General features: G+C 38.5%; 1 protein-coding gene across 26 annotated transcripts in view; it reads left to right on the top strand.

Moving 5' to 3' along the window:
* Positions 1 to 14,478, top strand: part of LOC114691931 (ABI family member 3 binding protein) — a 211,628-nt gene that overhangs the window by 82,305 nt on the left and 114,845 nt on the right. For all 26 annotated transcript variants that reach the window (XM_037209689.1, XM_037209698.1, XM_037209695.1 and 23 more), the window contains exons 4-5: positions 2,512 to 2,644; positions 13,863 to 14,044. In XM_037209689.1, coding sequence (XP_037065584.1) covers positions 2,512 to 2,644; positions 13,863 to 14,044 — 315 coding nt within the window. The remainder of the gene's footprint in view (positions 1 to 2,511; positions 2,645 to 13,862; positions 14,045 to 14,478) is intronic.

Raw genomic sequence — 14,478 nt, 5'->3', positions numbered from 1 at the left:
TCATACACTGTGAGTTGAGCCAAGGATTTACTACAAAGGAAACTAGAAAATAATCAAGGAAATCCAAATATGAGTTTTTACCTTGTATGTAACATATCTTGTATGTTCTATGTAATTTTGGACACCCTTTTCTGGCCCTTCTTATTCATCTCTAAAATAATGCTGTTGTACTACATTTGTGACAGTCAGCTCAGAAACAGGAAGATTAGTGTAATCACCCCAGTGTTTGTTTCCAAGCTGTGTGTGCCCCCTACCTTCAGTCAGAGTCTTGTATCCATTTCTTGGAGGTCAAATGTAGACCACTCAAATCACCATCTGCAAGGCATGATGACAGGCTCATCTGAAAAGGTTTATAGAGAGGAGTACATGCCTGTCTGCAGCCAACAACTATTATAATATTCATAAATTACTTTAGACATCCTTAAGAGGTCAACTTTCCTAGTTAACGTTCCAGTGTTATGTTACTATGTCAAACACCCAAGATAATCTTAGTTTTAGAAGGTTGATTCTGTAACCACAGACCCCATTCTTTAGGGTTACGGTGAGACATCATGGCAGGAAGGCATTAATGCTCATCTTATGATCAGAATTCAAAAAGTGAGAAAGAAGAGGAGACTGGGATTCCATAATCCCCCTTTTAGGGTATACCCCAGAGATCTAAACCCTTCCCATTATGGCTTACTTCTTGTAGTAACTCCCAGTAAGAGCATGGAATGAAAACCAAGTCTTTAGCATTGTGACACTCACTCACATCATAGAACCATATGTAGTAAAAAAATTTACTATGTATTTTCTAAAAGTTGAAGAGGGTGTTTGTTACTTCACCATAAGGAAATGCCAGATGTTTAAAGATATAGATCTACTCTGCTTTGAACATTACACAATGTATGCAGCTATCGAAAGATATGGCACCCCATAAATAAGCCAGCTGCATTAGAATGAGGCCTTTTTATACCACTGGGTTGTATAAATCCTGTGTTCAGAGGCTTTCTTCCTGGAGTTATAATTGACAGACCATAGAGAAACAGACATGACAGTTTCAAGAGCATTTGATTCAAATAGTCACCATTATACTCACTTATGGGGTCCTGTCTTACACTTTACTAAAGGTCCCAGGCACTGTGCTGTATTGTTTCAAGCCCACTAGACTGAGAATACCCAAGTCCTTCCTATAATAGACACAACATGCCCAGTCTCATGAAGCAAAGAGGAAACTCAGTAGGGATGCAGTTTTATGAGACTTATTTTTTTGAATTTTGATTTTATCTCCCTGGTTGAACTTGTATCCAAGGTTCTTCCTTTTCCTGCCTTCTCATTTCCATAGGTTCAAATGATTTTTAAAATTGAAATGCCTACCCACACCCTTACCCCCGTGTGCTTGAAAAGACTCTATACCCATTCACTAGCATAACTTGTGGTATTTCCCAAATCCTATTAGTCTCTGCAGAACAACTGTGCTTCTTGTATTACTCCCCCCCCACACCTCACTGGCATTATTTCAAATGTGTGCACCTTTCCATTTGTGTGTCTACTGTAAGCATAGGCCTATTACAATATCATATCAAGGGAGTTTATACTGTAAGGTAAGATTTTTTTTAAAAAAATATGACATACAACTTCCATAATAATGTCATGTTCTCTTTGGGGGATGTTAATTCAGTCTAGAAGAGTGGTTCTCAACCTTCCTAATCCTGCAACCCTTTAATACAGTTCAACATGATGTGATGACCCCCAACCATACAATTTTGTTGTTATGTCATAACTGTAATTTTGCTACTGTTATGAATTTTAAATATCTGATGTGCAGGATATCTGATTTGTGACCCCTAAAGGGCTCATGACCCACAGGTTGAGAACCACTGGTCTAAAAGGCACATTTTAAATTTATTCTGTGAAAGAAATAAAGCAAATGGAATGTGTATATACACAGAGATGTAAGTATGTGTCTGGGTGTTTACTTCACTAATCATAGCCAACTATGATTATCATGCGTAACTATGTGACTCACAGGAAAACTAAAGCCTGGGTATCATCACATATGGTTTGTGTGTGTGTGTGTGTGTGTGTGTGTGTACACATATACACCTGTACATATATAAACATGCACACCCAAGAGCAATAAAGCATTTCCTTTGATGTTTAAATTCATGGATAAAAATCAGTCTTTTAGGCTATATGAAAAGGCATGAAATTCTCAAAGAATTTATAAAAATTATATGATTTTTAAAAACACTCTCATGAAGTCCAGAAATGACTCAGAAAAATATCTTGACATGATAAAAGCTAAAACAAAAAGGAGAGAAAGAGGTGTTGGAGAGGCAGGAAAGATGGAGGAGTGAAGTGGGTTTTTTGTTTGTTTTTAATCAATATTTTTTAATTTTAAGTTTTTGGGGAGATGCTATTGAGGGGCTGGAATTGGGTTGCATGATGTGAAATTGCCAAAGATTCAATAAAAAATTATGCTACAATAAAGATACTGTGCCTGGAGCTAACTGTGTGCTGCCTCCCCAGGCAAATCTCGCTCTAGAAAACCTCTCCAGCTCGTGGTTGGGACATTGTCGCCAAGCTCAGTCTTCCTGTCCTGGGGTTTCCTCATCAATCCGCACCACGACTGGACGTTGCCAAGTCACTGTCCCAATGACAGGTAATTCCCCATAATGGAAATTATTTTTCACTACTTTTGATAGTATTGACACATGCTTAGAAAAATGTTCAAATTTTGGGGCCCTTAACATTTACTTAATACCTATTGGCCATATAATTGTTCTAGGTATTTGGGGTACATAGATATCTAGTACAGGGACCCTGCCATTAACAGAGCTGGGATCTATCTGAGTAGAAAACATATGGATGTGAGCAAACACTAAGGGAAGGAACAAATACCAAATGGGCAGTGTCATGCAGAATGGGCAATATCAATTATGCAGAGGGCACGGAGGCATGACCTAAAGATCATATCTATCCATATATCTATATCTATATAAATATATCTATAAATTTATATAGATATAGATATAAAGATCATAAAGATATACTGTGTATTTGTGTGTGTGTATGTATCCTTTCAAATAATTAGAAATACTCCTTATTTTACTCACTACTAAGCCCATGTCTTATTTTGCTCAGTTTATTGATTCTTGAAAGTACTTATTTTTAATAATAACTGCAGTTGTTAGTGGATGCCATTTCTAAAAGAAATAAACACATTGAGATAGGCTCCTACTCTGAGACTCAGGTGACCTTGAGCTCACTGATCTTCCTGCCTCCACCTCCCAAGTATTGATCTTTGATCTAAAAATTCAGGAGTGTTGGAAGCAGAAGTCCTTGAAGCGTGGTCTCAAATCAAGCTCCATCACTATTGCCATCATTGGGGAACATGTAACATGCAAACTGAATGTTCCCCCATCCCCAGACTTCATTGGGTCAGAAATTGAATGTGGGTCTCAACCATCTGTGTTTCAACAAGAATTTTAGATGCTTCTGTTGTCCACTGATGTCGAAGAAAACTGGCTTAGAAAACTAGATGTGAACACATGGGAGAATTAAGCAGAGGTGGAGCAGAGAGGTGGTGGTTGGCAGAACAATTAACAGTCAGTTTTGTTTTCAGATAACTGCAGTTCATTTATCCTTCAACCCAACACAATCTTTGGCTCTATCTGAAATGAGCAGTGAGTTAGACACTGAACCGTGATCCTAAATGGCTTATGCAGGGTATTTGCTTCTCATAAATATTTACTACATAACTATCAAAATTCAAAGGTTATAACTGCGTAAGTTTGCAAACATCTCAAGCTTAGAGACGTTTAAAAGGGGTGTTTGGTAGTTCTTGTTTCAAATACACGAGAAATTATTTCAAATTTGAGAAGAGTTGTATTCCTGCTTTAAAATAAAAATGTGAGGTGTAATTTAAACATAGTAAAATCTATAAAACTTGTACAGTTTGAGGTATAAATTTTTATATATTTTATAGCATTAAGAAACAGAAAAGAGTATGTTATTCTCTGCACCTTGGGCAGTTGTTGGCATCTGTGTTAATCACCTACTGCAAATAGATGTTTCTTTGATGAGGGTTGAGAGATGCACTCATCTCTGGGTATAAGGATACATCATTAGGAGTCTGTTACTACTATGTCCATTTAGCAACATTCTAGTAATAGGCTCTTGCTGAGGGCCTATGACCTATCTAGCCCAAAGTTCTTGGCGTAGCAATGGTGCCAGGTATGGGTTTCATCCTGTGGTATGAGACTTACGTCCATCATAAAGTGGTTGGGTACTTCCACGATGTTCATTTCACAATTTCACTGGTGAGCATATCTTGCAAGGCCAGTCGTTGTTGTAGCTCTCAAGGATCACAGCTGGGTAAGATGATGATTTTTTTCCTCTGGTATAATGCACAGCACCTTCAAGCACTATGAAAGCTAGCCAGTAGGGATGAAACTTCCAGATCAGGGACGGTTTGATTTCTCTATGGTCTATGACTCCAGTAATAGGGTCTTATTGTCAAGTTCTGAAGGGTAACAAAGACCAATGGCAATAGTCTAGAATGTTTGGGTGTCTATGAGAGCTCATTGGCTAACATCCAAAAGAAGAAGTTTTTTCTTTGCACTGGGATTTTTATCTATTAGCTTGTGATGTCTAGTAACATTGTTGGTCTGTGGGTAGGAAGTGAGGATCTATTGGATGAGGGGGTGAGTATGATCAAAACATATTATATGAAATTCTAAAAAAAAAAGAAACAAACAAATAAACAAATAGAATTCCAGAAAGTACCCTCTTCCAGAAACATCCCTTGATTGTATTTTTTATCCCTATAGATTAGTTTTGCCTCCTATAAAATCTGTATAAATGGAGTCACATTGCGTGGAAGGGTTGATCTGTCTTCATTCCTTCAGCATGCTTTTAAGTTTCATTTCTAACATTTCAGGTGTCAAAAGTCTACTTTTTTTTTATTCCTGAGTAGCGTTCCAGTATATGAATATTCTAGTTTATTATATATTCTGCTGGTGGGTACAAGGACTGTATTGATGAGGCCGGAGAGATGGCTCAGTGGTTAAGAGCTCACTGGTTGCTCTTCCAGAGGACCAGCTTTCAACTCCCAGTACCCACATGGCAGTTGACAACCACCTTACCCCCAGTTCTAGAGGATATGGTAACTTCTTTTGTCCTTTGAGGGCACTGCACACATAGACCCACATATGTACATACAGGCAAAATACCAATGCACATAAAAAATAAAATCAAATAAAACTGTGTTGTGATTGTTTTTATGTCTATCGCTTCTATAAACATTTTCACACAAGACTTTGAGTATATTATCTAATCTCTTGGGAGGAACGTACCTCCAATTGGAGTTGCTGCATTGCAGGAGTGTATGCAGGATGTATATTTAACTGTCTCTCTGGCTTCATCTACATTCCCTTAAGCAGGCTGTGAGAGCTCTGCTTGCTGTAAATCCCCTTCAGTGTTTTGTGTTTTGACATTTTTAAATTTTTTTTTATTTTATAATTTAATTTAATTTTACATATCAGCCACAGATTCCCCTGCCCTCCTCCTCCCCCCATTCCCATCTCCTCCAGGGCAAAGACTCCCCTGGGGATTCAGCTCAACCTGGTAGATTCAGTTCAGGCAGGCCCACTCCCCTCCTCCCAGGCTGAGCAAAGTGTCCCTGCATAGGCCCCAGGTTCCAAACAGCCAGCAAATGCACTGAGGACAGGTCCCGGTCCCACTGCCTGGATGCCTCCCAAACAGTTCAATCTAATCAACTGTCTCACTTATCCAGAGGGCCTGATCCAGTTGGGAGCTCCTCAGCTATTGGTTCATAGTTCATGTGCTTCCATTAGTTTGGCTATTTGTCCCTGTGCTTTTTCCAATCTTGGTCTCAACAATTCTTGCTCACACAATCCCTCTTCTTTCTCACCAATTGGACTCCCGGAGCTCCACCTGGGGCCTGGCCGTGGATCTCTGCATCTGCTTCCATCAGTCATTGGATGAGATTTCTAGCACAACAGTTAGGGTGTTTGGTCAACCTATCACCAGAGTAGGTCAGTTTGGGCTTTCTCTCAACCATTGCCAGTAGTCTATTGTAGAGGTATCTTTGTGGATTTCTGTATACAATTGTGACATGTTTTAATTGTAGCTCTTCTAGAGTAGTGTTGACCCCATTACACTTAACACACACTTCCCTTGCTCTGAGGATAGCTGAGCTTTTGGGCTGTGAGATTATTTTTGTAGGGTTTTATTCTTGTTTAAACTGAACTGGAATGAAAAGCCTTTTAAAGTCTTTGCAAGTCCTCAAAAGTACCTTTTAAATTACTTTGATTGGGAAATCTAAGCTGAAAAGGAATGAAATCAAATTTTCCTTCCTGTGTCCATGGTCCTCAAGGAATAAAATACTTGGAAGAAAGCATGCAGATGATTATTTCCAAAACTTTTTTAAAATTAATTTTTAAATGTTTCAAAAAATCTGAAATATTTCTTATTTCACCCACCACTAAGTCCATGACTTATTTTACTTGGAAAATACTCTTGAAAGTGCATATTTGTTTTATGATAATTCCAGGTTTTTAGTGGAGTAGTTCAGTATGCCAACACTGGGAAAATAATGCGCTGGTTGAGTTGCTCCCCCCCCCCAAAAAAAAAAACCCAGACCAAAACAACAAAAAAAAGGAAGAAGAAAGAGGAGAGAGGGGAGAATCAGAAAAAGAGAAAGGGAATGTGATAGTCTTACAGCAAAATGCAGTTTGATTTTAATGGTTGCTCAGCTGGCTTGATGAATCCTTGAGGGGGGATGTGTTCCACCAAGGTCAATGGCAGCCAGGGGAATTCTTGGAGCATGTGCAGTAAGTGCCTTCCAGTGCCTTGTGACTTTCCTTTATTTATGCTTGAGTAATGCTGACCTTTCCATGAAGAATTTATCTACTCTTGCCACGGGTTGCCATTGTTGGCAGCACCGATGGACAGAGCATTTAGAGGATGTCGGAGCAGATGGCTGAGAGCTAGGTCATAGACTCTGAGACTTCTGACTCAGATCATAAATACATCTCGGCCTTACCCTGGCTCACCAGTTCTGGCCCTGCCCATTTCCTTAAATAGATGTAGTCATGTATATCAAATTACAGTATTAAAATTCTGCTTTGAGTAAAGTGTTCAAAGGAGTCAGTATCATCTCAAAATGATTGTATCTTTTCAAATATGAGTTGGAAAAATAGGAAGCTGTTAAGATAGGACTTGGAGAAGAATTAGGCTGAAAAGGACCATTTTAAGTACTTGTAGATTCTGCTTTTCTAGGCAACTTTGCTCCCAAGTCGGCACAGTTAGTAATGAGCTGACATTCTAAAGCTTTTGTCGTGTTTGAGAAAAACGAGCAGTGCTGATTTAAAAGCACCAAAAATACTGTACACATTGTAAACACCCAAATGCCTCTACCAGAGCTGCACATAATTAGAAACAGACCTGGAGGAATCTACCCTCATATGGTCTTGCTGCCTTTTTTTTTTTTTTTTTTTTTTTTAATGAGGTTAGACCAATCCAATGGGTTAGAATAAGCAATAACAGCTAAAGGGAATGATTAGGTCTTGAAAATTAGAAGACTAACATAGCTGAGATTTTCTTTCAGCCATACCTTCTTTAAAAACCACTGGAATCTGGCTGCCCTGGGATTGCCACAGAAACACAAACGGGCTTGCTTTAAACCAATGAACCGTCTGTAAAGACTGGTTTATAAAAACCGTTTCACACTGGTTTCTAGAAGCCTCCATTATCCCATGCAGAGAACCTACTGGACAAGTTGCTCCATTGACTTTGGGCTTTCCCTACCAAAGCTCTGACTTGAGTAACTTTCCGGTGAGGACAGCTCGTGTTCTGCTGTGTGCTTGGATGTATTCATGGGCTGTTGCTCTGGCTTTGCGGCCCATTTCTAGCCCTGTTTTCACACACAGTTTGTCCAGGTCTTCCAAGATTTTGGGTCCTTCCCCAGTTGGAAAGTAGATGTGTTTCATTTATGGTTGTGTGCGCAGTGTTCTTTGAATGGAAGAAGGGAACATTTGTTGTCAGTCTAAGACCAAAAGAGAACTTTCCAAGCTGACATAGAGGAAGGATATGGGTTTTTTTTTTTTAGCCAAAATTTGATTTAATATTGATTGCTTCTTTGTCCTTGCCATTCTCTTAGCTTGTCGAGGCTTTCAAGATTGCTTCTTCAGCTTTATAATTTATTTGTCTAACATTTTCATGTTTTATTTTTTAGTATAGAATTAGCATTCTAGTTTTTGATTAAGCAGGGAACTGTCCTCATTTTCTGGTATGTTATTATTACCTCAAAATCAACCTGACAAAATTGAACTGATACCCTTTTTCTGGAAATCTCACTTCCATTATTACTTTGGAATATATTGAAATTCTCCTTACACCCTAACTTCATTTACTTTTTGTATTTTATTTTCTATAGTGTCTAAAGGTCCCACGTCTTACTGGTTTTGCTTGGGAGAAGTACTCATTATCTATGTCCTTATCTTTTCCTTCTCTGTTCCCACATAGACAGTCCCAATTAAAGCACTTCTCTGTACTCCACATCCTGACAGTAGCACACTGGCCATGTTCCCTGGATCTTTTCACACCTTACTCCACCTATACACCTACAGTAATGCTAAGGAAATCTAGACGGATCACTGTCAGCTTACTCCTGCACCCCAATTTCATCTTTACCTCTGTTCACATCTCTCTCCTCCAAGGATCACATTTCTGACTTCAGCACTCCTGATTCCATTTCTTCCCACATCCTTTAAGCCTTTGGCTCCTTGATGGTCCATCTCTTCTCTTTCAGCCACCCTTTCTATGCAGCTGGTATCCTGCCTCCTGTGTGCAAACAGACTCAAGGTTTCCATAGCCACATCCTCCCTAAGAAAACTTCTCTTGATCCTGTTCTGTCCTCCACACTTCTTTTTTATCTCTTTCCTTAATCTTCAAGGTGATTCCTATGTTCTTGATTTTTACAGCATCCCCATCCATTTTTTACTGTCTCATACCCCCTTCCCTCTGTTTCACTGAGATGTGTTTGTCATCAATGATCTAATAATTACTAACTAAACCAGTAGAATTTTCTAAACTATTATCTTCTCTATAGAATTATTGGCCAGATGATCAGCTTAAAAATTACCACAAGCATTCAAAGATAATATACTAAATGCTTTGTAAGAACAGAAAAGATGAGTGCATGAGAAATAATGTGAGGAAGAATACATGGGTCTGAAAAAAGATTAGACATGAAGGAGTAAGGGACTCAGAAGAAGGAGGCTTAGTTCATTCATTGTATTTTATCATTAGAAGATTCAGTCTTTAAAGATGGCACACAACAGAGTATAACGGTACATGGATATTTTTATTATTAAGAAGGTGGAAAAAAGTAGGTTTTGCTTGTAGTGAAACACATTGACAGGGTTCAGAAAGCGTTCATTTTATTGTTGCTTTGGTAGATCTCCAAACACCTGCACAACTTCCTTGGGAGATCCAAGGAAAGGTTGGTGTGCTTACAAAGTAAGAATGTGGTATAAATTACCAGGAAGTCTACTCTCCTGACATTAAAGGAAGGTGAGACACTGAGAGGATGGAGTGACTCTCAGTGGCTCCAGCCACTGTGAAACAAGGACATTAACAAATGGGGTGCTGGGAGGAATCTTTTGGTACACGGATGGGGAAAATATACAGTGCCCATGTTTGGGGGAATACAGTTGTATCAAATGCAAGTCTTCCTGAAAAAGTGTGAGTCCATAAAGTGGCTAATGATGGGAGAGTTTGCGAGGAATAAACTAATTATGATGTTCTTCACTTTCCTCCTAATTATAGTTCACTGCCTGCCGCCTCATCACAAATTTAGTTTTTGCCTCAGGGAGAGTTTTAGAATAGAATATCTAATCAGTTGCTGAAATAAACTTCTATAAACAGAGTCTCAAAAGGTGTTTAGCACAAAACCTCTTGAGAAAGTTTATTTGTACAAAGGAACAGCTTCCCTGAGGTCATGCTGTTGTTGGTAGTGGACTAATGGTCAAGCTACTACCTACTCTTTAAGGCACTATTTTTTTTAAAGAGGCTTTCACTGTGTAGCCCAGGATAGCCTTGCATTCATGATCTTCCCAGGTTAGTGCTTTGATTGCAAGTGAGCATCACCATGCTCCAGCTCGCTCTCTCTATTTTAAAAAGACCCAGAGCCTCTCTATATGGTTGTGTTCAAAATTACTAGCAAAAACTCACACAACCAACATTTGATCCTGAACATTCTCAGACAATGAGAAGAAGGTTGACTAGGTATCGAATATGGTGAATACACAGTAAAAATAAGTTAAAAAAAACTTGAACAATGCTAAACTGACTACTCTCTGATTATGGGTCATTTTATGTTTATTTTCATTTACTTTTGCCAAGCACCACAGCAGAAAGAGAACTCAGGGCAGACCAGAAGTATAGCTCGGGACTCACAAAAGAGGATGAAGGGTTTGATTATCCAGCTGTAGCTGCTCTGGGGCCCTTCTGACTCTGGGCCTTGCTTTACTAAGATTTTTATCTCAATAGACTAGCTGGAGTCAACAAGTAAGAATCACAGATCTTCTGCAATACAAGCAAGCTTTTATTGTATTTTGCCTCAACTTGAGACAATTTTAGGGAAATGGTTTATTTTGTTGAGTGACCCTAAGGAAAAATTGCAAAATAGAATTGTAGACCCAATACTTAGATTGGTCTTTGCTGATGGTTGAAATACTGCATTGAGAGCACTTCTAATTTTAAAATGACCTAAAGGAAAAACTAGACATCGATCCTGCTTATTGCACAATCTTTATAACTGAGTGTCAGATTATAAAGCAGTATCCAGTCTCAAGAGACCCATAGTCCATTTTAAACTCAAGAAGAATTCAATTCACTACTTTCAGTATAACACCTACTCTTTTCTTTAAGACTTAGAAGCCTCCTACCTTATGTAATTACCAACTTAGATGTGTTGAGGAAGGCCAGTTAGACTGTTGTAGAGGAGAAGGCATGGTAGCTTGTATACATGAAAAGTTTGGTATGAGAGAGATATTGTAATTAAAATAGAAGAACTTTACAGGCTGTTTTGTTTTTGTTTTTGTTTTTTAAATGGGAAGTGAGGATCTTTGAAAACCATGGAGCATTCTGTCCCATGTTCTTTGTTGGAAGGCTATATAAAATCAAGCTGATTAGAAAGCCTTGGATTTGATCCTTGGCAGCTCAGCTAGCAATGAGATCCTGACTCATGCCTGGAGTTAAATCCTCAGGAATACATCTGTACTAGAAAGGCGGAGTTGAGGGGGGTGGGGCATCTGCTCTGACTTTAGCTTCTCAGCATTTCTCTAAGGTCCTTTAAGAGCCAGGACATGGTGGAAAGGGGGAGGGCAACAAAAATTCCATGTAGCATTCTTGTCAAGCAATGCATTTCATTAATCACTGTTGAAATTTTGACTTACAAGACACAGAGGACTCTATCATCTAACATTTGTTACTGGTAGCAATGAGTGTTCTGGCTGGAACAGTCGAGTTCAATCATTGGGCTTTCTGTTATTTTGGAATGGGGGATTCGAGCCCAGGAGTAGCTTTTACTGGTAAAAAAAAAAAAAAAAAAAAAAAAAAAAAAAAAAAAAAGCAAGCTAAATGACTGCCTGCAAGCATTTTCAGGCTCTGCAACTAGTAAGAAAGTAGGCCATATATACAAAGGCTCTCTCCTAACTCTAAGGCCCCTGCTGACTTTGTGTATGTTGGGGTTGGGCACAGATTCTCCCCTACATACTTAGAAGTGCTGAATTTTGGCTTAATACTCTGTCATTGCTATCTGAAAATTCTCAGATACTTTTCAACAAAGGTTCTGACTTTTTACTTTACAAAGTCCATACTTTATCTTCAGTCCTGGCCCCTACTTCCTAAGATTAAAGGCAACTAACTCTATTTGTATCTTCAAGAAAGTGTGCCTAGGAAAACCAAAGAACATTCAAGTAAGCTTAGTCATTAGGGGGTGTCTGGTAAATGTTTTTAGCCTGAGTGAGTGACCTTAAAATCTATAAATAAAACCAGTTAACTTGGGTGTTAATTTAGCTTTGATAGGTGTGGAGTAGGGGGAATCATTCTAAATTTGAGAAAAAAATATATAAAAGCCCTCAAGTAGTATATAGTTACTGTGTTCCATCATCATTGGTATAGCTATTATGTTGCTCTCTTGGTTAAAAATATTTATTTAAAAATAAAAAGGAATTACTTACCTGTCAATACCACATCTGATACTATTCATTTTCTAGCCTGCTCACCAGACATCTATTATATAATATAAGTTCTATTATAAATAGAATAATATAATAAACTTAATAAATAAGTTCTATTATAAATATGACATTCTCCCACTATTTGTTGCCTCCTTATAATGTTAAGAATGACAATATGGAAAATTTTCATGTTCGTAGTTCTGGAAATGATGTGAAAGCATGCAGTTGATTTTGCAGTTTGCCATTTTATCCAGTGCGGCATTTGTGTATACCTGTGTTAGTACCTGCTCTGTCAGTGTGCTCTCGTCAGTCTGTACAGTAGTGTGAAACTTGCTCTCCAGGCCTGCAACCTGGTTAGGGGGCTGTTCAAACCACAGCCAGTGGAGCTTTCTTTGGACTGTCATTCTTCTGTTGTCCGAGGTAAGGACACTGACTGGCCATGCTGGGAAAGGCAGGCGATGGTCCTGAAAGCCAGTGTTTACATTCATAAAACAGGGTTAATACTTTCTGCCATTCAAGATATTTTTGTGATAGTTGAATGAGATAGCCAAACCTAGCATAGACGAGACACACAAAGCCTAGTGCTGGGGACTCTCTTACTGTGATATCCAAGTTGTAGGATTATGCAGCCTGGAGCAAATAGGTAATGGTGATCTTACATGTATGTTCTATATGTATGTTCTATATTCTTACTGTACCTCTATTAACTTTACCTTTTTTTTTTTTTTTTTTTTTTTTTTTTTTTTTTTTTTTTGGTTTTTCGAGACAGGGTTTCTCTGTGTAGCTTTGCGCCTTTCCTGGAGCTCACTTGGTAGCCCAGGCTGGCCTCGAACTCACAGAGATCCGCCTGGCTCTGCCTCCCGAGTGCTGGGATTAAAGGCGTGCGCCACCACCGCCCGGCTAACTTTACCTTTTTAATATAACAATAATTACATTTTCCTCCTAGAAAGTCCTATATATGACATAAATCCTCAGGTTTGTCTTTTACAAATTGAAAAGTATTCCTTTTGATACACCCTCCCGGCATGAGAAGGCTTGACTCCTGCAAATTATGAAATGACTATATCATCCAAAACATCTAGCTTCTGTTCTCTCTGCAGCTGGGAAGGGATGACTATCTAGAATTTTCTCTTTCATTTCTGTCAGTAGCTAATGATTGTGCTGAGACTTCTGAAATTCTGCTGGCACCTGACTTGAAGTTTAAAATTTAGAATGAAAACACACATGCTCTCTTAAGCTTAAAAAAATCTGAACAGTCCAACATTTAATGGAGTCTTCTGGTTGAAGTCTCTTGTGTGTTAATAAACTTGAGGGAGCTGGCTAGATGGTTCAGCAATGAAGAGTTCTAAACTGTCATTCATGAGGACCAGAGTACAGATCCCAGCACCTATGTGGGAGGCCATGCATCCCGTGAACGCCTGTAACCTTAGTCCTGAGAGATCCAGCAGCGCTTCCTGGGTTCAGACACACATGCGCCTGCATACACGTGTGCACATCTAATCACAATTGAGATGCATGTACACATAAGTAAAACGGATCTTAGAAACTTGGAATTACATTTTGCATATCCAGGTGTTTTTCAAACATCATATTTTCATTATTCAACAGATTTTATACAATTCGATATAGAGAAAAAGATAAAGAAAAGAAATGGATTTTTCAACTCTGCCCAGCTACTGAAACAATTGTGGACAATCTCAAGCCCAACACGGTTTATGAATTTGGTGTGAAAGACAACATGGACGGTGGAATTTGGAGCAAGGTTTTCAACCATAAGACTGTTGTTGGAAGTAAGTATCTTCTTGATCCAATAAAGCTTTTTTATTCTTTTCTAATTGTCTACTTTAAGTCACTTCACTAGCTGTATAATATGAAATAAGTTCATTTCCAGTTATTTCCAATATTTAACACGTTCTAGTGTTTAAGAAAATACAAATGAATAGAATTTAAATGTTGATATTTCAGAAATTTTTATGTGATTTTTATAAATAGATAATGAACAACTTGATGTTTCCAGTGATGTCATTATAGTATTTTAAAATATATCTTTGACCTATGAACAGCAGCTGAGCTGAACAAATAAAATGCCAGTATGTGTAACCAATCACAAGGGGTGGTGGGCCTGTGGAAGTAGACACAGCCCACTACAGGGAGCCCTGGACTTCTCTTCCTTACCTTTGTACACACACATCATTGGGATCAATGTTTGAAATGGCACTAAATG

This window comes from Peromyscus leucopus, chromosome 12 (assembly GCF_004664715.2).
Source record: "Peromyscus leucopus breed LL Stock chromosome 12, UCI_PerLeu_2.1, whole genome shotgun sequence".
NCBI classification, from domain to species: Eukaryota; Metazoa; Chordata; class Mammalia; order Rodentia; family Cricetidae; genus Peromyscus; species Peromyscus leucopus.
The sequence above is the reverse complement of the archived record's forward strand: the minus strand, read 5'-3'. Positions and strand labels throughout refer to the sequence as shown.